Raw genomic sequence first — 23,976 nt, 5'->3', positions numbered from 1 at the left:
CCACATATGGGGTACCAGCATACTCAGGACAAACTGGACAACAACTTTTGGGGTCCAATTTCTCCTGTTACCCTTGTGAAAATAAAAAATAGCGTGCTAAAAAATCATTTTTGAGGAAAAAAATGATTTTTTATTTTCACTGCTCTATGTTATAAACTTTTGTGAAGCACTTGGGGATTCAAAGTGCTCACTACACATCTAGATAAGTTCCTTAAGGGGTCTAGTTTCCAAAATGGTGTCACTTGTGGGGGAGCTCCAATGTTTAGGCACACAGGGGATCTCCAAACGCGACATGGTGTCCGATAACGACTGGAGCTAATTTTCCATTCAAAAAGTCAAATGGCGCTCCTTCCCTTCTGGGCCCTGCCGTGCACCCAAACAGTGGTTTATGATCACATATGAGGTATCGGTGTACTCAGGAGAAATTGCCCAACAAATTTTAGGATCCATTTTATCCTGTTGCCCATGTGAAAATGAAAAAACTGAGGCTAAAAGATAATTTTTGTGAAAAAAAGTACTTTTTTTTTTTTTTTTTACGGATCAATTTGAGAAGCACCTGGGGGTTCAAAGTGATCACTATGCATCTAGATAAGTTCCTTGGGGGGTCTAGTTTCCAAAATGGGGTCACTTGTGGGGGAGCTCCAGTGTTTAGGCACACAGCGACTCTCCAAACGCGACATGGCAAGCGCTAAATATTCCAGCATATTTTCTATTCAAAAAGTCAAATGGCACTCCTTCCCTTCTGAGCCCTGCCGTGCGCCCAAACAGTGGTTTTTGACCACATATGAGGTATCGGTGTACTCAGGGGAAATTGCCCAACAAATTTTAGGATCCATTTTATCCTGTTGCCCATGTGAAAATGAAAAAATTGATGCTGAAAGAAAATTTTTGTTGGAAAAATTAAAATGTCCTTTTTTTCCTTCCATGTTGCTTTAGTTCCTGTGAAACACCTAAAGGGTTAATAATCTTCTCGAATGTAGTTTTGAGTAGCTTGAGGGGTGCAGTTTTTAGAATGGTGTCACTTTTGGGTATTTTCTGCCATATAGACCCCTCAAAGTGACTTCAAATGTGAGGTGGTCCCTAAAAAAAATGGTTTTGTAAATTTTGTTGTAAAAATGAGAAATCACTGGTCAACTTTTAACCCTTATAACGTCCTAACAAAAAAATATTTTGCTTCCAAAATTGTGCTGATGTAAAGTAGACATGTGGGAAATGTTATTTAGTAACTATTTTGTGTCACAACTCTCTAGTTTAACAGAATAAAAATTCAAAATTTGAAAATTGCGAAATTTTCAAAATTTTTGCCAAATTTCTGATTTTTTTCACAAATAAACGCAAAAATTATCAATCTAAATTTACCACTAACATGAAGCCCAATATGTCACGAAAAAACAGTCTCAGAATCGCTAGGATGCGTTGAAGCATTCCAGAGTTATTACCTCATAAAGGGACACTGGTCAGAATTGCAAAAAATGGCCAGGTCATTAAGGTCAAAATAGGCTGGGTCGTGAAGGGGTTAACAGAATAAAAATTCGAAATTTGAAAATTGTGAAATTTTCGCTAAATTTCTGATTTTTTTCACAAATAAACGCAAAAATTATCGACCTAAATTTACCACTAACATGAAGCCCAATATGTCACGAAAAAACAATCTCAGAATCGCTAGGATCCGTTGAAGCGTTCCAGAGTTATTACCTCATAAAGGGACACTGGTCAGAATTGCAAAAAATGGCCTGTTCATTAAGGTCAATATAGGCTGGGTCATGAAGGGGTTAAAGGCAATGTCTCGGGAAAAGGGACTGTTGCATGAGAAATGTAGAATTACATTGTGGCCATTCAGATTACTGTAATACATGACACGAGTCTGCCAAAAGGGAGCTGCTGTTACAGAGCAGCTCTCCGTCCTGCCTTCTAGTGAGGGATCCTATAAATGGCACATCTTGCCCTTTGAAGGGGTTGTCTAATCTTGGCTCCCCTGTCTCCTGGCTCCCTTCTTGCTTGTAGGTGCTGCACTCTTGATGATTGACAGTTCAGACCAGTAGCATATTTGTGCCTCCGGTGCTTTATCTGCGCTCTCCCAAGCTAGAGACAGAAGAAACCTTGTCTCTGCAGTATCTGAGGAACGCATGGGCCTGCTTCAAGCTGTATAGAAAAGCGCCTGTAAGCACTGTGCTCTATGCCTTGGGCACCAGCCACCTCTAATAGACGGCAGAGGTGGGCGGCAACCTGGATAACAAGCCGCATACTGCAAAGTTAAAAATCTGTACTTGAGAACGGAGAGGATTTTTAAATAACAAGAAAATTGCAAAGATGCCTGTTTACTCTGTCGCCTTATTGGGGGACACAGAACCGTGGGTGTTATGCTGCTGTCCACTAGGAGGCGACACTATGCATAATCTGAAAAGATTAACTTTGGCTCCTCCTCTGCAGTATACACCCCTGGACGGCGTCAGCCTTCTCCAGTTTTTGCTTAGTGTCGCAAGGAGGCACACCTAAGAGTTTTTACTCAGTTTTTTTCCTTGATTTTTTTTTTTTTTCTCTTCAACGGATTACAGATGAAGAAAAGCGGGTCCCCAGCGAGACTCCCGGCATGGCTTCCTCCTCGGTCCCCTATTAAGGGGTACCCGGTTGAGGTCGAGACGGCTATTCCCCATGTCGCTCCTTCCCCAGTCCCTCGGGTACTGGCTCGAAGTCGAGACCCCCCCCCTCCTTCCCCAGTTCCCTTGGGCTCTGGGTTGAGGTCGAGGATAGGATGAAGCCCCCTGACGGTGACAGCAGCACCCTCCCTAATCCCCCTCTGGGGGCATTAGGTTGAGACACCGCAGGTAGGGCCTGTATCAGGCACCATTCGGCCACTTACAAGTCCAGGGACCCCAGCCCAGCTGCGGGCTACTGTTGGGACCGGGGGAGGTGCAGGCAGGCATGGCACTTGTCAGAGACAGGGCTCCCTGCGCCCCTGTCTCTGTGGCAGCATCAGCTGCATAGCGCCTCAAAGGGACCCCCCACAGGGCCTAGTTCGCGCTCATAACCCCACCGCTAGCCTGCCGTTCAATCCGGGGGGGTCTGGTTTGAATCCGACCCCCCCCCTGGACAACCGCGCCGTCCTGGAGCCCTTCTGGGCATGAGGTATCAAATTTAGGCCGCGGCTTCGGCCTAGCCGAAGTCGCCGCCCTATTCCCGCCCCCTGGCCCGCCCCCCGGATGACGAAAATGACACTCTGCAGTGTCATAGAAGGGGCGGATCGAGGCAGGAAGGGCGTGCTTTTACATAGCTCAGCGCGCCCTTTTCAGCTCTCCGCCCCCTTTTCAGCTCTCCGCCCCCTTCCCCCTCCACCTCAGAATCCCGGTGGCCATCTTGCTGCAGCAGGAAACATAGCTGACAGCCATACAGCAGTCTCCGGGGGGCACAGGACTGTGAATTGTTGGCGCTGGACTTAGGGGCACACTGGTTGGGTAAGATCACAGCTGGGTTTTCTTTACTCAGCTGTGCATTCATATTACCTAGAAGTTCTCCCCTTTGCATAGCCCCTGTAGGACCCCTGCTAGCCAGCCTCTGTGCATGATGCCGGGCTCAAGGAAGAAAACCAGGCAAGAGCATTCTGCACAGCCTGCAAGACCACTCCCCAGGGGCAGCACGGACCCACACTGCCGGGACTGTGTCCAAAACACTGGGTCAGAACCAACGCTTCTGCGTCTTCTTCCATACCGGAATGGGCTACTCAGATGTTGCAGTCTATAACACAGTCCATACATAGCCTGACCTCTACACTACTGCAGGCTTTGCAGGGTCATGTCTCGGCTATGAACGTTACCCAGGCCACCGGCCGTTCTAGGCCTAGCGTGACTGCATTCGTCAGGTGGCGGCCGCTAAGCAGCTTGAGCCTTGGCCGGAACCCAAATGGGAGACCAGCCCGCGCTAGCAGGTCCGGGGTCATGCGTTTAAATCTCGGGGACATGCCACTTCCGACCACAGGTCGCATTCATCTGCGTCTTCACATAGCACTCGGTCGTCCCCCTCCAGGGAGAGACACAGTGGCTCCAGGTCACCTAGTCCGTCCCCTGACAGACAGACAATGCGGATCTCCGCAACGATTTCCGACCACAGACTCGGAAGGCATATGTGACTCTAACCCAGACAACGAAACAGAGAATTATCTCGTCTTCTGTCCCCCTAGCAATACTGCAATAGTTGAGGATATCGTCTCTCCCATCCTTCGGGTGCTGGACATTTCAGATCCAACCCCAGAAGCACTAGAACACAAGATTTCCTTTGAAAGTGTTCAGAAACCATCGAAGGTCTTCCCTAATCACCCGGAATTTCAAAAAATCCTTTCTAAGCATTTTTTGCAGCCTGAGAAAAAATGTGCCAATCGCAAGTATTTGGAAGCAAATTACCCCTTTCCACAGGAAGACACCAAGGATTGGACAGATTCGCCTGAAGTAGACCCTCCAGTCTCTATGCTGGCAGCACAAACGTTTCTCTCGCTGCCGGACAGTTCAAGAACACAGCAGACAGACAAGTCGAACGCATGGCTCGTTCAATTTTTGAAGCGGCAGGTGCCTCTTTGGCTCCCGCATTTGCTTCAGTTTGGGCAGCCAAGGCCATCATGGCTTGGGCTGATCTATTGCAAAAGGGCCTTCAAGCTTCAAATCCTCAGCTGGCGGACCAGGCGGTGCAAATTGCAGGGGTGGCAGACTACATGGTCCATGCAGCGTTGGACTCTGCAAGAGGAATAGCGGGAATAGCATCAAACGCCATCACAATCCGGCGTATTCTCTGGCTAAGAGAATGGAAAGCGGATGCGGCCTCAAAAAAGTCCCTAACAAATCTCCCGTACTTCAGTGGCCGTCTTTTCGGTGAAAAGCTGGATACAATGATATCCAATGCTACGGGGGCAAAAGTACTTCCCCAACTAAGACCAAAACGCACGTTTAAAAGGCGTAATCAATCTCGTTTCCGATCCTTTCGGAATTCTTCAGGTTGGTCCGTCTCACGCCCAGCACAAAACCGTAATCGTTCCCCCCGCAGGGACAACACACGTGCGGCACAGAGGCCGGACAGGAACTGGCATTCAAAGACAAGCCCGGCAAAACCTATAGGAGGAAAACCTCAGACTTTTCCCTCATCCTGACTCATGCCCTCTGGAAGACACCCCACTTGTAGGCAGACGACTGCTACTCTTTCAGCAGGTCTGGCTGCCTATTACAGAAGACAAGTGGGTCAAGGAAATAGTGTCTTCAGGATACAAAATCGAGTTTACTACCAGCCCACCGCACAGGTTTTTTTCCCTCGGTCCCTCCAAAATCGCCGCTCAAAGCTCAGGCCTTCCGTCAAGCGGTTTCTTCCCTCCTGCGAGCAGGAGTCATAGTGCCAGTCCCAGCAGAAAAGCGCTTCCGAGGGTTCTACTCCAATCTGTTCGTGGTGCCCAAGAAGGGAGGCGGCGTCCGACCCATACTAGACCTCAAGCAACTCAACAAGTATGTTCGAGTTCGTCACTTCCGCATGGAATCCCTCCGGTCAATCGTTGCGTCTATGGAAAAGGAGAATATCTTGCCTCCATAGACATACAGGACGCATACCTGCATATACCGATTGCTCCCGCCCATCAGAGGTTTCTCAGATTCGCAATCAACCAAGACCATTACCAGTTTGTGGCCCTCCCGTTCGGTCTCGCCACGGCTCCCAGAACATTTACAAAGATCATGGCAGCTACCATGGACGTTCTGCACTCCAGAGGCATAGTAGTCGTTCCATACCTGGACGACCTTCTCATCAAGGCCCCCACCCTCAAGGACTGCGAGGTCAACGTCTCGATCACGATCGACACTCTGACGCGCCTGAGATGGTTAGTCAATTTACAGAAGTCCTTGACTACCCCGAGTCAGTCTCTGACCTTCCTGGGGATGCTATTCGACACCTCCAAGGGTCTGGTGATCCTCCCCAGGGACAAGGCACTGGCTCTCTGTCTGGGAGTTCACACACTCCTCCGCAAGTCCCCCAGATCTCCGGTATGCCATGAGAGTACTTGGCAGGATGGCAGCAACAATGGAGGCGGTACCATTTGCCCAGTTTCACCTCAGACCCCTTCAACTGGCCATCCTCAAGTCCTGGGACAGGAATCCGTTCTCCCTCGACATGGAGTTCCGGTTATCAGCAAACACCAGGAGGTCCCTGCACTGGTGGCTCAAGCCAACCTCGCTTGCAAGGGGAAAATCCTTTCTCTCCGGTCAATGGAAAGTTTTGACCACCTAGGCAAGCCTTATGAGTTGGGGCGCGGTGCACCTACATCAGAGCGCAAGGCAGGTGGTCACCAAGGGAATCGACCATGCCCATCAACATCCTGGAAATTCGGGCCATCTTCCTGGCGTTGAAAGCCTTCCATCACTTGCTGGCAGACTCTCATATCAGAGTACAGTCGGACAATGCCACGGCAGTGGCATACGTGAACCATCAAGGCGGCACCCGCAGCATCCAGGCGATGAACGAAGTAACGCGTATCCTACAATGGGCGGAGGCTGCAAGGTCGGTACTCTCCGCGGTCCACATTCCGGGTGTGGACAACTGGGAAGCCGACTATCTCAGCCGACAAGGAATGGACTCGGGGGAATGGTCTCTCCATCCCGAAGTCTTCTGTCAGATCTGTCATCGTTGGGGGACCCCTGACGTGGATCTGATGGCATCCCATCTCAAGGCCAAGGTTCCCAATTTCATGACCAGGACGCGCGATCCGCGGTCGCTCGGAGCAGATGTCCTGGTTCAGGACTGGACCCAGTTCCAGCTTCTGTACTTTTTTCCACCCCTCCCCCTGATCTCCAGAGTCCTGAGGAAGATCAAACAAGAGGGTGTTCCCACCATTCTGATCTCTCCAGACTGGCCCAGGCGTACATGGTACGCTGACGTCGTGCAACTCACAGCAGACGCCCCCTGGCGTCTCCCCACACGTCCCGACCTCCTGTCACAAGGCCCGTTCTTCCACCAGAACTCGGGGCTCTCAATTTGACGTCGTGGCCATTGAGACCTGGGTTTTGACCCAAGCAGGTTTTTCCACCGGACGTTGTTAAAACCATGATCAGGGCTCGAAAGCCAACTCCAGCCAGGATTTACTATCGTAACTGTAAGATTTTCTTCACATGGTGCGACTCTCGTGGGCAGATTCCTCTTCCCTATTCTCTTCCAAAGGTCCTCGGTTTCCTTCAGTCAGGCCTGGATGCCGGGCTATCCCTAGGCTCGCTGAAGAGCCAGGTGTCAGCGCTCTCAGTGCTCTTTCAGAGGCGTATTGCTAACAAGCTGCAAGTGAAGACTTTTCTCCAAGGGGTTTCCCGATTGGTTCCCCCCTACAAACGTCCGTTGGATCTCAACCTGGTCTTGACAGCACTACAGTCACCTCCTTTTGAACCCCTTAAGGTGGTCTCACTCCGCTTTCTATCACAGAAAGTGGTTTTTCCTGGTGGCAATCACCTCGCTACCCAGGGCGTCTGAACTTCAGCTCTTTTCCTGCAGACAACCCTTCCTGGTTTTTCACCAGGACAAGGTGGTTCTCCGTACAGTACCATCCTTCCGAATGTCGTGTCCAGCTTCCACCTCAATGAGGAAATATCACTACTGTCTCTTTGCCCGGCTCCCGTTCATAGGGTAGAGAAGGCTCTTCATACGCTTGACCTTGTCAGGGCATTGCGTATTTACGTGTCTAGGACTGCTCCCTTCTGGAAGTCTGATTCACTTTTCCTTCTTCCAGAAGGCGTTCGCAAGTACCTACCGGCTTCCAAAGCCACCCTTGCTAGGTGGATCAAGTTCACCATTCAAGAGGCTTACCACCTCAACAATTCTCCCCTTCCGGCCGGTATCACGGCACACTACGCGGGCGGTAGGGGCCTCTTGGGCCGTTCGGCATCAAGCCTCAGCACATCAAGTGTGTAAGGCAGCCACTTGGACTAGCCTGCACACATTTACAAAACACTACAGAGTGCATACCCAGTCCTCAGCGGATGCGAGCCTAGGTAGACGGGTCCTGCAGGCGGCAGTACCCCAAGTCTAGAGGACTGTCAGCACAATATTCGTCCACTGCTTCCCACCCAGGGACTGCTTTGGGACGTCCCACGGTTCTGTGTCCCCCAATAAGGCGACAGAGTAAAGGAGATTTTTGTGTACTCACCGTAAAATCTCTTTCTCTTAGCCTTTAATTGGGGGACACAGCTCCCACCCTGTTGCCCTTGCGGGCCGTTGTTACGGTTGGGTTCTCATATTGTTGTTTGAGCCTGTTTATAGTAGCCTTTTTTTACAGGCATAGTTATGTTTCTGGTATATTCCTCCTAATGCTTTTGCACAAAACTGGAGAAGGCTGACGCCGTCCAGGGGTGTATACTGCAGAGGAGGAGCCAAAGTTAATCTTTTTCAGATTATGCATAGTGTCGCCTCCTAGTGGACAGCAGCATAACACCCACGGTTCTGTGTCCCCCAATTAAAGGCTAAGAGAAAGAGATTTTACGGTGAGTACACAAAAATCTCCTTTTTACAAGCACTTTGAAATTTTTTTCCATTTGAGAAGATGAGACAACCATTTTAAGTGGGGGTATTCCGATAATCAATATTTATAGCAGGCAAAACTTTCTCAATTGTTTACAATGTTCTCTTGTGTCTAGATTTTGCTGATGTGCATATTACCTCTTCACAAAGGGATAGGACTTGAGCTCTAGGATCACCTATTGGAAGTAGCAATCCTAAAAGTCAATATCGACCCTTTAACGAACAGTACCACATGGCTGAAAAAAGAAATCCTTTTATCCGAAGTCATGTGGCAAGGCAAGTTAAAGTGTCGGCATTGACTTTTAGGATTGCTACTTCCGATAGCCTAGAGCTCTAGTCCTATCCCTCTCTAAAGAGGCAATTTGCATGTTTAATTTCCCATATGAGCATGCATGGCCTGTAAGTCTCCTCACTCTAACATGCCAGGCCTGGCATGTCACTCTCCACAATGAGAAACGTTACCCCTTAATCTCGGAGATGCATGCTTGGTATGGCGCTCCCTGGTGTGATTTCTGAGTATGTCCTGTGCAGAGGATCCTCGTGCTCAGTAGTTGCTCTCTTCGACTTGATCCTCTTTTATAAGACTAAGGCGTGATTCCTGCTATGATACAGGCCAACCAATATTAATCAGCTCCATAGATGCTTCTCACCAAGACTGGTCTCATTAGGTGGACCTTCTGAAATGCTATGACAAGAACAACAGGAGGCGCCATAACAAGTACAGCATGTAATTATTAACATAAAAAGTAATAATCCAATTGTAAACGTGTGGCGGGCAGTCATGGCACAGCCCGTTTAATCTACTTGTGTTTAGCGTGAGATTAGCAGAATTTCTCGTTACCAGATCATAGGTCTTGTCCATCCGTGCTGTATCTCCATGCCTCCACCCTTCATGCCCATGTCCGTTTACAATCAGTATAGGAGTTTTTCGTGAAATATAACGTCTGTACATTAACCCTTTTGATATAATGTTCTGATAGTTCCATTATCCAGCAATATATTCTGTAAATCGTATTAATCTTTACACAATTGGCTCTCCGTATAAATATGGCTTGTCTGCATATCGCCCACATGTACAATTACTTTCTGCCACCTTTTTGCCCTCTGCACCTTTGGCAAAATAACTTGCAAACTTTCTAAATTGTTCTTTGAGTGAAAAGTAATTTCTTTAGCTATAATTGTCACATGAAATTAACACAGTCCCTTTATTTTAACAGTGCGAAATAGAAGGTTGGTGTTTGTGGCTCCCGCTGTCTGGGTCCCAATCTTTTACTTTTTACGTGTCCATTTACTGCAAAAGTTTAGACAAAAGAATAACAAAATTATGACTTTAGCAGCGTGACTATGAAAAAAAAAATGTTTTGTCCTTAAGGCCATTATGGGGTTATAGTACATTCTGATTTGATGACTGTATTTCTTCCTACCACAGGCTACAACGTGGACAACTTCTGTGGGAAAGCCAAAGAAAGAGAAGACCAAATCAGATAAGTTTTACTCCTCTGAAGAAGATGAAGAGGATAACGAGTCTGCAGCCTCCAGCGGTAAATGTGATATTACATATGAACAATGAACACTCCTAGTATAATGTTTGCACTCCTTGAAGACGACCATACCGTCTAGTTTCACCTCACAACAGCTGAAACTTTCCAACATGACTGATCAGTAGCCTACTGTCAGCTTTTGCGAAAGACTGTTTGCATACAATTTTAAGACTATAGATAACCAGAATAGTCAAAATTAGCCATTTTATCCCACCTTTATTCCATGTTTCTGACTATACTTAGAGGTAGAATTTCAGCTGTCATAGTTCACCCAAAAACCACCTCCATTTCTCTATTGCACCCTATTTCTACTTGATACCCAGCTCCTTCTTATGCCTTAGCCATTGCTTTATAATTGTGAAATCAAATTTTAATCTGCGCTGACAGTATGCAGATCTATGATGACTTGTCTGGCGGTGCGTTGATTCCCCTAGACCGCATATGTCAAACTCTGGCCCGTGAAACTGGGCGGGTCTCCCACCTGGCATATCACTTTCACCCGAAATCAGTTTCTATTATATCGGTATCCTATACTGTATGGAGCACTGTGTGGGGCCATTATCCTGTATGGAGCACTGTGTGGGGCCATTATCCTGTATGGAGCACTGTGTGGGGCCATTATCCTGTATGGAGCACTGTGTGGGGCCATTATCCTGTATGGAGCACTGTGTGGGGCCATTATCCTGTATGGAGCACTGTGTGGGGCCATTATCCTGTATGGAGTACTGTGTGGGGCCATTATCCTGTATGGAGTACTGTGTGGGGCCATTATCCTGTATGGAGCACTGTGTGGGGCCATTATCCTGTATGGAGCACTGTGTGGGGCCATTATCCTGTATGGAGCACTGTGTGGGGCTATTATCCCGTGTGGAGCACTGTGTGGGGCCATTATCCTGTGTGGAGCACTGTGTGGGGCCATTATCCTGTGTGGAGCACTGTGTGGGGCCATTATCCTGTGTGGAGCACTGTGTGGGGCCATTATCCTGTATGGAGCACTGTGTGGGGCCATTATCCTGTATGGAGCACTGTGTGGGGGCATTATCCTGTATGGAGCACTGTGTGGGTACATTATCCTGTATGGAGATTACAATGTGGGGCCCATTATACTGTATGGAGCACTATGTGGAGCCCATTATGCTGTGTAAAGCACTGTGGGACAGATTTTACTGTATGGTGATATGGAACACTATAGTGGGCCCATTATACTGTATGGAGCACTATGATGGGCTCATTATACTGTATGGAGCACTATGGTGGGCTCATTATACTATATGGAGCACTATGGTGGGACATTATACTATATGGGGCCATTATACTGTATTGAACACTACGTAGGGCCCATTATACTGTATAGAACACTATGGTGGGCCCATTTTATTGTATAGAACACTATGGTGGGGACATTATACTGTATGGAGCACTATGGTGGGGACATTATACTGTATGGAGCACTATGGTGGGGACATTATACTGTATAGAGCACTATGTTGGGGACATTATACTGTATGGAGCACTATGGTGGGGACGTTATACTGTATGGGGCACTATGGTGGGGAAGTTATACTGTATGGGGCACTATGGTGGGGACGTTATACTGTATGGGGCACTATGGTGGGGACATTATACTGTATGGAGCACTATGGTGGGGACATTATACTGTATGGAGCACTAAGGTGGGGACATTATACTGTATGGAGCACTATGGTGGGGACGTTATACTGTATGGGGCACTATGGTGGGGACGTTATACTGTATGGGGCACTATGGTGGGGACATCATACTATGTGGGGCGATTATACTGTATGGAGGGCTGTGTGGGTATTATAGTTGGAGTATCATACTGTGATGGGGTTACAATTCTTCGTTGGGGGGATTGAGGAGGATACAATAGAGTTATCATACTATGCGTGTCGAGGAATTCACTGTGGGGGTATCATACTGTGTTTGGGGGCACTTTTGTATCATACTTTATTACTTGTATTATTCAAGGTTTTTCTTTATCCTTTGTTATTACAAATTTAGATTAGGCCATTGGGCCATATGATTTTTACAGCTCTTGCATAACATATTATATTATTCCAATATTTTATTCTTAGATCTATTACTGTATGTACTTGAGTATAAGCAGACATGAGTATAAGCCGAGGCACCTAATTTTACCACAAGAAAACAGGGAAAACTTATTGACTTGAGTATAAGCCTAGGGTGGGAAATGCAGCAGTTACTGGTAAATTTCAATCCTTGTCAGTTGTGTGGCAAAAAGTTCCTTACCAAGTTCTTACATGAGTTGCCTGTTCTCTAGATGAAGAATCTGGTAGCGAGGAGGATAGCGATGGTCAGGAAGAGAGCAGCAGTGAGGACAATGAGTTGAGCACTTCCAGTGAAGACGATGAGTCAAGCCATGAAAGCTACCAAGACAAAGAGAAGAATAGGTAAGTGACGGGACTATGGGGATTGTGAATGCTGACGTATACAGTACAGTGTTAGCTGCTTTATTTCGGGGGCAGATGGTTGCTATCTGAAAAGTCCTCTGCACCACTTTGTGGTCTAAAGTAATCCGTCCAACATGCCCAGTTTTATGGAGCTTTTATAGGGCGATGTGCATGATGTGTAAGGTTCTGTTCACAATTGTGTCCAGCTCCTTCACCGATCCCGTCACAGTCTGAAGGACCCTGCTGTAAGTCACTGGGGTCCATCGGTCACCAGTGGTTCTCATTGCAGAGCCTAACACGATATATAAAGAGTCACGAGTTATCTTTAAGGACACTTTCTGAAGAGTAGAAAGGATTTGTGACTAATACAGCAATTATTGAAGACCCTGTACATTCCAAGCCCTAGTCATATCAGAGCTATTACAATGTGAGATTATAGCGGGGCTGTGGAGTCGGTAAGCCAAACCTGCGACTCTGACTCCTCAATTTCCCTTACACCGACTCCGACTCCTCCACGACACCGACTCCCACATATATTGCTTATATTTAAGTGAAAAATTTATTGTAGTACAATGTGAACATCAGACATTTAATCATTTCTATGATCCAATAATCAAGATATTTAGATAGAACATAATATCTATTTATTGGATTACAACTTTAGAACACAAAAAACTGTAATAAATTGTAAATATGTAATACACTGTATACATGTACATGTATACGGTACAGACCAAAGTTTGGACACACCTTCTCATTCAAAGAGTTTTCTTTATTTTCATGACTATGAAAATTGTAGATTCATTCTGAAGGCATCAAAACAATGAATTAACACATGTGGAATTATATAATTAAAGTGTGAAACAACTGAAAATATGTCTTATATTCTAGATTCTTCAAAGTAGCCACCTTTTGCTTTGATTACTGCTTTGCACACTCTTGGCATTCTCTTGATGAGCATCAAGTGGTAGTCACCAGAAATGGTCTTCCAACAGTCTTGAAGACCCAGAGATGCATAGCACTTGTTGGCCCTTTTGCCTTCACTCTGCGGTCCAGCTCACCCCAAACCATCTCAATTGGGTTCAGGTCTGGTGACTGTGGAGGCCAGGTCATCTAGCGTAGCACCCCATCACTCTCCTTCTTGGTTAAATAGCCCTTACACAGCCTGGAGGTGTGTTTGAGGCCATTGTCCTGTTGAAAAATAAATGATGGTCCAACTAAACACAAACCGGATGGAATAGCATGCCGCTGCAAGATGCTGTGGTAGCCATGCTGGTTCAGTATGCCTTCAATTTTGAATAAATCCCCAACAGTGTCACCAGCAAAGCACCCCCACACTATCACACCTCCTCCTCCATGCTTCACGGTGGGAACCAGGCATGTAGAGTCCATTTGTTCACCTTTTCTGCGTCGCACAAAGACATGGTGGTTGGAACCAAATATCTCAAATTTGGACTCATCAGACCAAAGCACAGATTTCCACTGGTCTAATGTCCATTCCTTGTGTTCTCTAGCCCAAACAAGTCTCTTCTGCTTGTGGCCTGTCCTTAGCAGTGGTTTCCTAGCAGCTATTTTACCATGAAGGCCTGCTGCACAAAGTCTCCTCTTAACAGTTGTTGTAGAGATGTGTCTGCTGATAGAACTCTGTGTGGTATTGACCTGGTCTCTAATCTGAGCTGCTGTTAACCTGTGATTTCTGAGGCTGGTGACTCGGATGAACTTATCCTCCGTAGCAGAGGTGACTCTTGGTCTTCCTTTCCTGGGGCGGTCCTCATGTGAGCCAGTTTCTTTGTAGCGCTTGATGGTTTTTCCCACTGCACTTGTGGGCTCTTTCAAAGTTTTCTCAATTTTTCGGACTGACTGACCTTCATTTCTTAAAGTAATGATGGCCACTCGTTTTTCTTTACTCAGCTGCTTTTTTCTTGCCATAATACAAATTCTAACAGTCTATTCAGTAGGACTATCACCTGTGTATCCACCAGACTTCTGCACAACACAACTGATGGTCCCAACCTCATTTATAAGGCAAGAAATCCCACTTATTAAACCTGACAGGGCACACTTGTGAAGTGAAAACCATTTCCGGTGACTACCTCTTGAAGCTCATCAAGAGAATGCTAAGAGTGTGCAAAGCAGAAATCAAAGCAAAAGGTGGCTACTTTGAAGAACCTAGAATATAAGACATACAGTATTTTCAGTTGTTTCACACTTTTTTTGTTAATTATATAATTCCACATGTGTTAATTCATAGCTTTGATGCCTTCAGAGTGAATCTACAATTTTCATAGTCATTAAAATAAAGAAAACGCTTTGATTGAGAAGGTGTGTCCAAACTTTTGGTCTGTACTGTGTGTGTGTGTGTGTGTGTGTGTGTATATATATATATATATATATATATATATATATATATATATATATATATATATATATATATATATATATATATGTATGTATGTATATATATATTATGTATGTGTGTGTGTGTGTGTACACACACGCTATGACTTACCTCAGCTAAGATAAAGCCTAGATCCTCAGGCTACATTCACACTATGGGCGTAGCCAGAATCAAACCTGGGGGGGGGGGCAGAATCTCATACTGTTCCACAGAATTTCATACTGCACACTTTAGCTGCTGCAGAACCTCATACTGCGCACCCTCACACTTGAAAATAAAGCCTGCACCTTAAGAAGATGTGGTGATGAATGCAGTCTATTTATTCCAGCTATCAGTTGATGTTGATGTTACTGAAGACGAGCAATGCCTGTCCTGGGTGTCCTTTTGGGCCGCTATGAGGTGTACCTGACTGGTGCTAAAAAAAAAAGGAGTGTTAGTCTGTGTGCTATCTGGCTTTCTTTCTTTTTGGTACAGATATGACATGGATAGACTGATATGGATAAATGGATATATAGATAGAGCAGATTTCTAATCTGCTTTTGCTATTGAAAACATTATCTATGAGCTCAAAAACCTTTCAGGTGATGCGGTTTTTTAAAAAGCTGATCTGCTTTTGCAGCTGAAAAACGTATCCTCAAAAAACGCAGGAAAAACACTGTGTGTGAATGTAGCCTTAGATCAGGAATAAACCAGTCATTTATAGGACATTTCATAACTTTCCCAAATTCCTATGAAAAAATATTCAGCATATTCTGCATTGAACTACTGTACCCAATTTATTATATATTTTAGGAGGCGGAGTCGGTCCATTTTACACCGACTCCACCAAAATGAGCACCGACTCCAACTCCACGACTCCGACTCCACAGCCCTGGATTATAGGGAATGTTTTAATGAGGCTTCCTTATTTTGTTTATAACAAGTTAAGAGTGAAGGCTTCCTTATAGTAGGGGAAAAAAAGAGGACCTGCTTATCATCAGAACGCGGCCTTAAGGCCCCGTCACACACAGCGATCTCGCTGTGTGTGACATGGATCAGCGACCGACCCCCCCCTTCCGTGTATCGTTGATGGCGCTCGAACGTCCTGGGCTGTTTTTTGATCATTGGTCTCCCGCTGGCCAGCGCTCATTGCTGCGTGTGACAGCAAGAGACCAGCGATCAGTGACGCTGGTTTCCAAGTTTAACAGCGGTATCTAAGAGCTGCGTGGCTCTTAGATACCCGCTGTTTACATTAGAAACCAGCTTGCTCTCTGGTCCTGATCGCTGGTGGGGCTGTCTATGTGACAGCTCACCAGCGATCACCTAACTGTGTCCCAGCGATCCCATCCACGTTGGATCGTTGGTAGGATCGCTGGGACATTGATGTGTGTAACGGGGGCTTTACCCTACAAGCGCTGCCTCTCCACCAGACCTGACATGGTACTGACAGACAATACCTGGTGGCCTTCTTCTGGTGTATGTATCCCTCTAGATGAACCTGGGAGCTTTTCTTGTGTATACACCAAGTTTAGAGTTCGGACGCTTTGTGCTAATGCCCTTGTACAATGGACATTTCATGTGTTTTATAGCAGAGCTGGATGTGAAGTCTTGTGCATACTGTAGCTGTCACATCACTGACCTATGGAAAAGACTTGACTCCTTCACCGTACCTGGGAGCTCATGCGTCCTGCTAAAATCTGCATTTTTTTTAAGTTGCATTGCACAACATCTTAGAACTGTGGGACCTCCCTAACCCAATATTTAAATTGGTAGATAAATTTTATAACATTTTGCATGTCTTAAGGCGAATCTGTCACCTGGCCTTTGCCACTTAAGAGGAGTATAAGGCCTCTTTCACACTTCAGTTTTTTGCATCAGTTGAAATCCGCCAAAAAGTCAGACAAGGGGATCCGTTCTCTACTGATGTGAACGGATGGCATAGGATCCGTTTTCATATGGATCCTGAAAATGAGGAAGAGAGAGAGAGAGAGAGAGAGAGAGAGACACTAATGGAAGTCAATGGGGAAAAAAAACGGATCCTCAAAAGAAAATTGAGGATCCGTTTTTTTCAAAGCCTGGCGGATTGTGACTGATTGTAAAAAACTGAAGTGTGAAAGAGGCCTAATATAGAGACAGAAACCCTGATTCCATCGATGTCGTTACTGGGCTGCTTGCTGTTGTGATAAAATCACTTTTATTAGCAGGAAATGATCATTCGTGGACTAGTAAACCTAGGTAAGCATATCCATGAGCTCTGTGTAACCATGCCTCCACCACTGATTGGCAACTTTCTGCCTATGCACAGTGTAGGCGGGGTTACAGACAGCTCCGCATTTAGAGAAATGGTAGATCTGCAGCAGATAAAACTGGGATTTTATCAAAGCTGCAGCAGCAGCTTAGTAAGTGGCACATTAATGGAATCAGGGTCTCTGTCTCTACATCATGCTGCTCTCAAATTGGGCAGGAAAACTCCGGTGACAGATTTCCTTTAAGAAAACCATGTTTGAGGCCTCCATACCATCTTCAGGTTTTTTATATATTGTACTATACATAGTGCTGGATTCCTGCAAGGATCTACTAGTGGTGAACAAGTCAAAACCCAAACATAGACCATACAAATCTAAGGAGACTTCCAAAATAGTAGTAGACCCAAAAGAAGGGAAGTTCACAACCCATAATAAAATTGAAAATCTTAAAATATTTATTGATCTATCTCATAAAATGATTTTTTAAACAAAAAAAAACAAAGTGATACAAGTAAGTACCCCAGGAAGAAGCGATAGCGAAACGCATGTCAGGGTTTTCCCACCTGAGCAATAGTGTCCACACAGGTACTGGCAGGACTATTATTATTTTCTTTCTCTCTACAATTTACACCCATGCCTTTTGGATTGTTTAAAGCAATTGCACTTTTTTACCTGAATGCCTCCACCCTAATGCACTTGCACTTTAGAACACTACGTCTCTAACACTGTGCATCATTCTTTCATTGACCTCATGTGTACATTGGTGTTCTGCTGTATACATAGGTCCATATGTATTATTGTCATACACTACTGCTTGTCATATCAGTGTTCTGCCATTGCACACTTATAACATTATATATTTTGTATATTATTGCACCTGTGGACTATTTTTTATTACTATAATATTGTATGTGGCCATCACTATTTTACATGATGTGCCTACCTATTTTACTGTTTTTCTTCTATGAACTTGGTTGCTCTTCAGTACTTGTATCAGTATTTTTTTTGGTTTTGTTTTTTTGTTTTTTCTTTATTCATTTTATGAAATATATCATTAAATATTTTCAGTTTTATTTTGGGTTGTGTACTTCCCTTTTTTTCGGTCCAGTGGTGAACAAGGGAGCCGGTTAGTAATGAGGACTAGTAAATTGTGTGGAATGAGATCCGCTTTTCCCTCCATACTGTCAGCCGGTGGCCTCTGCAGACATGATGATCACCCTTTGCTCTGTAACCTGCTGCCGGCTCCGTTGATGAGTTTGCCGTTTCTCTCCGTCGTGGCTGACAGCCCTGATTGGGGCATAGTACGCACTCTGCTCCTTTTATTACAGACAGTAATTAAAGCAACTCGCCCTGCCACTTCCATAACAAACACAGCATAATGCCCTAATTATGACTTTATTAATTTAAGTCAGGATTTACTGATTTTAAAAGTGATTTATATTGTTACTCCCACACAGAACAAATGAAATCTGTAGGTTAAATTATCACAGGCTTTTCTTTGCTGTAAAACTGAAGCGCTGCTATCCAGTCCAGTACTCTCATTAGCTATGCATGAAGCTCTATAGGTTGTAAACAGTCGGAGCAGGATAGGCGCCGCAGATAGCGGTAAGCTCCACTGCGAGTCCTCCGCTCCGCACTGATGTTTGTTATTGTGACACTTTACCAATGTTTTATTACGTACCGTCAATTAGCATTATTCATTATATGTGTAATTGCGGGGGAAAAAAAACCACATCATGGTAATTTATTGACAAAATGTACGTATATAACATGTTTGTTAGCCAATTCCTGCATGTGTTGTGGCAGTGGAACAGCTACGGCGACTTCAACATAGTATTGCAGCATGCCGAAGATACTCTATGAGCACTCGAGCGTGCTCGGATAACACCTTATTCAAGCATGCTCGCTCAACACTAATAAATTATGCAAATATCAAAAGACTGACATAGAATCATAGAATCGTAGAGTTGGAAGGGACTTCCTGGGCCATCTGGTCCAACCCCCTGCTCAAAGCAGGATTCGCTAAATCATCCCAGTCAGATGTCTGTCCAGCCTCTGTTTGAAGACTTCCATTGAAGGAGAACTCACCACTTCTCGTGGCAGCTTGTTCCACTCATTGATCACTCTGTCAAAAAGTTTTTTCTAATATCTAATCTGTGTCTCCTCCCATTCAGTTTCATCCCATTGCTTGTAGTCTTTCCTTGTGCAAATGAGAATAAAGTTGATCCTTCTACAATGTGACAGCCCTTTAGATATTTGTAGACAGCTATTAAGTCTCCTCTCAGTCTTCTCTTTTGCAAACTAAACATTCCCAAATCCTGCAACCTTTCCTCATAAGACAGGGTTTGCAGACCGGTCACCATTCTGGTCGCTCTTTTCTGAACTTGCTCCAGTTTGTTGAGGTCTTTTTTAAAATGTAGTGCCCAAAACTGGACACAATATTCCAGATGAGGTCTGACCAAAGAGGAGTAGAGGGAAATAATGACTTCACGTGATCTAGACTGTATGCTTCTGTTAATAGATCCTAGAATTGCATTTGCCTTTTTTGCTGCTGCATCACACTGTTGACTCATATTCAGTCTGTGATCTATTGGTATACCCAAGTCTTTTTCACATGTGCTGTCACTTAGCCCTATTCCTCCCATTCTATATATGCTTTTTCCATTTTTATTGCCCAGATGTAGTACTTTGCATTTCTCCCTGTTAAAAACCATTCTGTTAGTTGCTGCCCACTTCTCCAGTTTATTTAAATCTTTTTGAATCCTCTCTCTCTTCTCTAGTATTAGCTATCCTTCCCAGCTTTGTGTCATCAGCAAATTTAATCAGTTTACCCTCAATTCCTTCATTTAAATCGTTGATAAAGATGTTGAACAATACAGGGCCCAGGACAGAGCCCTGTGGTACCCCACTTGAGACATTCTTCCAACTGGATGTGCAGCTATTTACGACCACTCTTTGGGTCCGATCACTAAGCCAGTTATGAATCCACCTAACAGTTGCCTTGTCCATTCCATACTTAGTCATTTTTTCAATAAGGATTGTATGAGATACTTTGTCAAATGCTTTGCTGAAGACAAGATATACTATATCTACAGCATTTCCTTGATCCACCCAATCAGTGATACCGTCATAGAAGGAAATTAAGTTAGTCTGACATGACTTATTAGTTACAAACCCATGCTGACTCTGTTTAATCACTTCATTCTTATCCAGGTATTGACATATATGTTGTTTAATAATTTGTTCAAAGATCTTTCATGGTATAGAAGTCAGACTCACTGGCCTATAGTTGCCTGGGTCCACCTTCTTCCCCTTTTTGAAGATAGGAACAACATTTGCTCTTCTCAAGTCTTCTGGCACTTCTCCTGTTCTCCAAGAATTTTCAAAGATTATGGAGAGGGGTTCAAAAATTTCTTCTGCTATCTCCTTCAGTACTCTGGGGTGTAATTCATCTGGACCTGGAGACTTGAATTCATTTAGGTTAGCTAAGTGTTTCCTCACTATCTTTCTGTTTATAGATATCCTGGATTCTTCTATTCCCTTAATAGGACAGTGAATAACAGTTGATGTTACATTTCCTTTCTGAGAGAAAACAGATGCAAAATAGGAATTTAAAAGTTCAGCCTTCTCAACATCCTGTCTTACTTGACAGTCACTTCCAAACAGAAATCAGGTGTGAGCAAGTATATATAACTAACAAAGTAAGACTGAAGAGAGGATTCACATGAGGCAGGTTCCCAGCAACAAGAATCACCTTATTGTGGCTGCTGGGTATACATGAGTTGAATTTATGCTCTAAGTATTCTCAATTTTTCATTTTTTCTATAGCAGAAATGCAATTCAAATTTCAGATATTTCATGCTTGCATGCTGTAGAGCTACAAGAGTGCTATTTTATTTGTTGGTATTAAATATGCAAATCAGCCAAAGCTATGTAAAACACATAAGGCGGATACATCAGTTTTGTAGGCAAAAATGGCGTGAAAACACAGAAAAGTCATATTTTTGCGCAACCGTTAGTTGCACCAAAATTATGCATCTTTTGAAAACTTTTTACGCTAGGATACTGGAGTAAAAGCTTTGATAAATTGGGCCTTTAAAAATTAGTACTAAATAAAAATCCCCATATCTCTGAAATCGTATGGCGGATTGAAAAAATACCAATAGTAACAAAAAAACCCAGAATAGTTGGGTGAGCAGCAGGAATAAAATAAGACCAAAAACTAAAGACTTTTTATCTGTTGACGGGTCATCTTCAAATGTGAAATTTACATAAAATATTGAGAAAGTTGGTAATGTCTGTGTTTAACTTTTTTGCTGTTTTTTGGTCACAGGATATTTTTTGTCGTCTTTTTTTCATGTCCAAAACTAAATTACAGTTTTAGTTTCACTCGGGAGCACTGCGTTGCGGTAATTTAAAATGGCCAGTTCATATTTGTCATCTTAGGTTGTGTTCACACTACCATGCAGTTACTGTTTATCATGGCAGCCACAAAACGCTGACTTGATCACTAGTATGACAGATACCACTGCAGTCTTTTAGACTTTGACTTATAATGAGGTTGTCGTCGGGTTTTGGTCATCTTGTTGGGAAGGATAGCGCTGCACACAGTGTGAACAGAGCCTGACCGATTAGCTCTGGCATTGTGAAGACAAACTGTGCTCTGTTTTCAGGGACAACACAAAGAATTTTGTAAGAAGCTATAAATGAATAAAAAAAAAGTCTATGAAAAAGTTAAATTTCTAAAACAAACTTTTTTGTTCGTTTTAGAACCAAATTAATAAGCAAATTCTAAATTTTATGTAAATGTAAAGTTATTTTTTATTTTGAAGAATATTTTAATAAACAATGTCTGAAATTCCTTTGTATAAGGACAGATACAATCATTTAATGTGAATTCTAGTGCTTGCTCCCTGTAAGCCTGACAGTAATTATTGCAGCCTGTACTCTGGATTTAATAGATGGGCTGCAGGCAGGAACAACCTGTAATCCGTGGCACCCTAAAGTCCTCCGGGGATTGTCAAGTCTCACTTGAGAGTAAAGGAAGCATTTTAGATTATAATTTTCCAATAGGTAATTTGTATTTAAATAGATTCTTAAAAGGGGTTTTCTAGTTTCGGTAAACCCCTGTTCCCCTGCTGAAATTTTGTTTTGGGGTGAAAAAAAAAGGGGAAAATGTGCTTTTCTTGTCTTCCCTGGGTCCAGGGCAGTCTCCACAACTGCTCCCAGTGTCTGTTTCTCTAGTCACCTTCCACGACAGCCATATCGGAGGATGTCTCCCCGCCCTAATGGGGGACAGGAAATGCACAAGAGGTTAAATAACCCTCCCCTTCCTGCCACCACCAGTGTTTTCCCTGTCCCCTATGGGGCATGAAGAGGTCCTGATAGTGCTGCCATGGCCGGCGACCGCAGGCACTACAACATCAGAATACCTGTGACCACCGGGCAGCCAACGGGCTCTGCTCTCTTCCGTGGGAAGGCTGCTCCCGTCTCCACTGCGGTGGTACTCAGGACCCTTGCCCGCCCCTCCTGCGCTCCCTCAGTGGGGTAAAGTGGGGCAGTGCTGTGCGGCCGGGGGCCTCCTGGAACTCCGCGACGTTCTCCTCCCCATGCGGCATGTGCAGGGACTGCGTGCACGTGCACACTGGAAGTGGTGTCTGGACCAGCGCCGAACTTCCGGTTTGCCTCCCACCTGTGTGGAACGCACGCGCGGCCTGCAGTTACCGGACTGCGGACGCGGTCCGGGGCCCCAGCCACCAGCCCTTCGAGACTGAGCGAGACCGCTCTAATCAGGCAGCCGCTAAGCAGCTTGAGGCGGGCCGGGAACAACGGAGCACCGCCGACCCCCACAGGCGATGGGGTGAGTGTGCAGGGGCAGCCGCTGAGCAGCTGGAGAATCAGCTGTGGAGAAGGGGTGATTGGAATGTCCCCCCCCACCTGTGAACCAAGGAGAGGAGGAGCACACAACACGCTGGTGGACCTCTGTTGTTCCAAATCCTGGTCTGGGTGCGTCCAGGTAAGGCATTATCTGTACACTGTGACAGACTAACCATGGACGGCGACAAACCCTTACTGCCTGTTTCTGTGGGGCCCAGCGTTCACCCTCCTACTGTAAGTAGCAGGGTGGGTCCCCACTTTTCTGTCCTGGGGTAGTTTCGGAGGTGACTTAGTATGCCTTCTCTCTCTCTAAAGGGAGACAAGGCCTCTGACCCTAAAAATGTGCATGTGTGGTTTCAGGCTCCTTCTTCATATAGGAAGCTTTCTCAGCCCTGCACGGATGATGTATTACATACAGAACAGCCTCCCTACTGGACAGTATAAAACTCTCATCACAGAAGTCCAATCTTCTATGGCGACTATTTCCCAGACGCGATACCACAGCCCCTCCTGCTAGAAGGAAATGGGCATCTGTGGAATCTGACTGACTCGGGTGAGATTGATACCTTTAACTCAGACGAGATTGGGAAAATGAAGGTTCCATTTCCACCCCCAGTTCTGAAATTACTATTTTCTCTTCGGAGGTTAGTATGGTGAGGAGGAAGTGGAATTCTCTATACAGATGAGACGTTTGGGAGGGGCTGAAGCCTAAAACCCAAAGGGGTTTTTCAATTCACGGATATATCCGGAATCTGGAGGAATGGGCCCTTCCCGAGAGAGACTTAGTGTCACCTCAGAAATTGAGGAATTAGTCCCTTGGAGGGAAATTGTTCCTTATGGGAAATCCCTAAAGTGGACATGCGGAGTCCAGGGTATCTAAAAGAGCAGCTCTTCCATTTGAGGGCAACTCTTAATAGCGAGCTTGCTTAGGGAATCCTGGGACGCCTCCACAACCCTGCTTCCCTGTTCCGCTGGTTGTG

At 45.1% G+C, this 23,976-nt stretch overlaps 1 protein-coding gene across 1 annotated transcript in view; it reads left to right on the top strand.

Moving 5' to 3' along the window:
* Positions 1 to 23,976, top strand: part of AP3B1 (adaptor related protein complex 3 subunit beta 1) — a 351,534-nt gene that overhangs the window by 193,693 nt on the left and 133,865 nt on the right. The window contains exons 18-19 of the mRNA XM_073584144.1: positions 9,953 to 10,064; positions 12,367 to 12,496. Of these exons, the coding sequence (XP_073440245.1) occupies positions 9,953 to 10,064; positions 12,367 to 12,496 (242 nt within the window). The remainder of the gene's footprint in view (positions 1 to 9,952; positions 10,065 to 12,366; positions 12,497 to 23,976) is intronic.

Source organism: Dendrobates tinctorius, unplaced genomic scaffold (assembly GCF_039654945.1).
Source record: "Dendrobates tinctorius isolate UK_male_01 unplaced genomic scaffold, ASM3965494v1 ptg000083l, whole genome shotgun sequence".
NCBI lineage: Eukaryota > Metazoa > Chordata > Amphibia > Anura > Dendrobatidae > Dendrobates > Dendrobates tinctorius.
The sequence above is the reverse complement of the archived record's forward strand: the minus strand, read 5'-3'. Positions and strand labels throughout refer to the sequence as shown.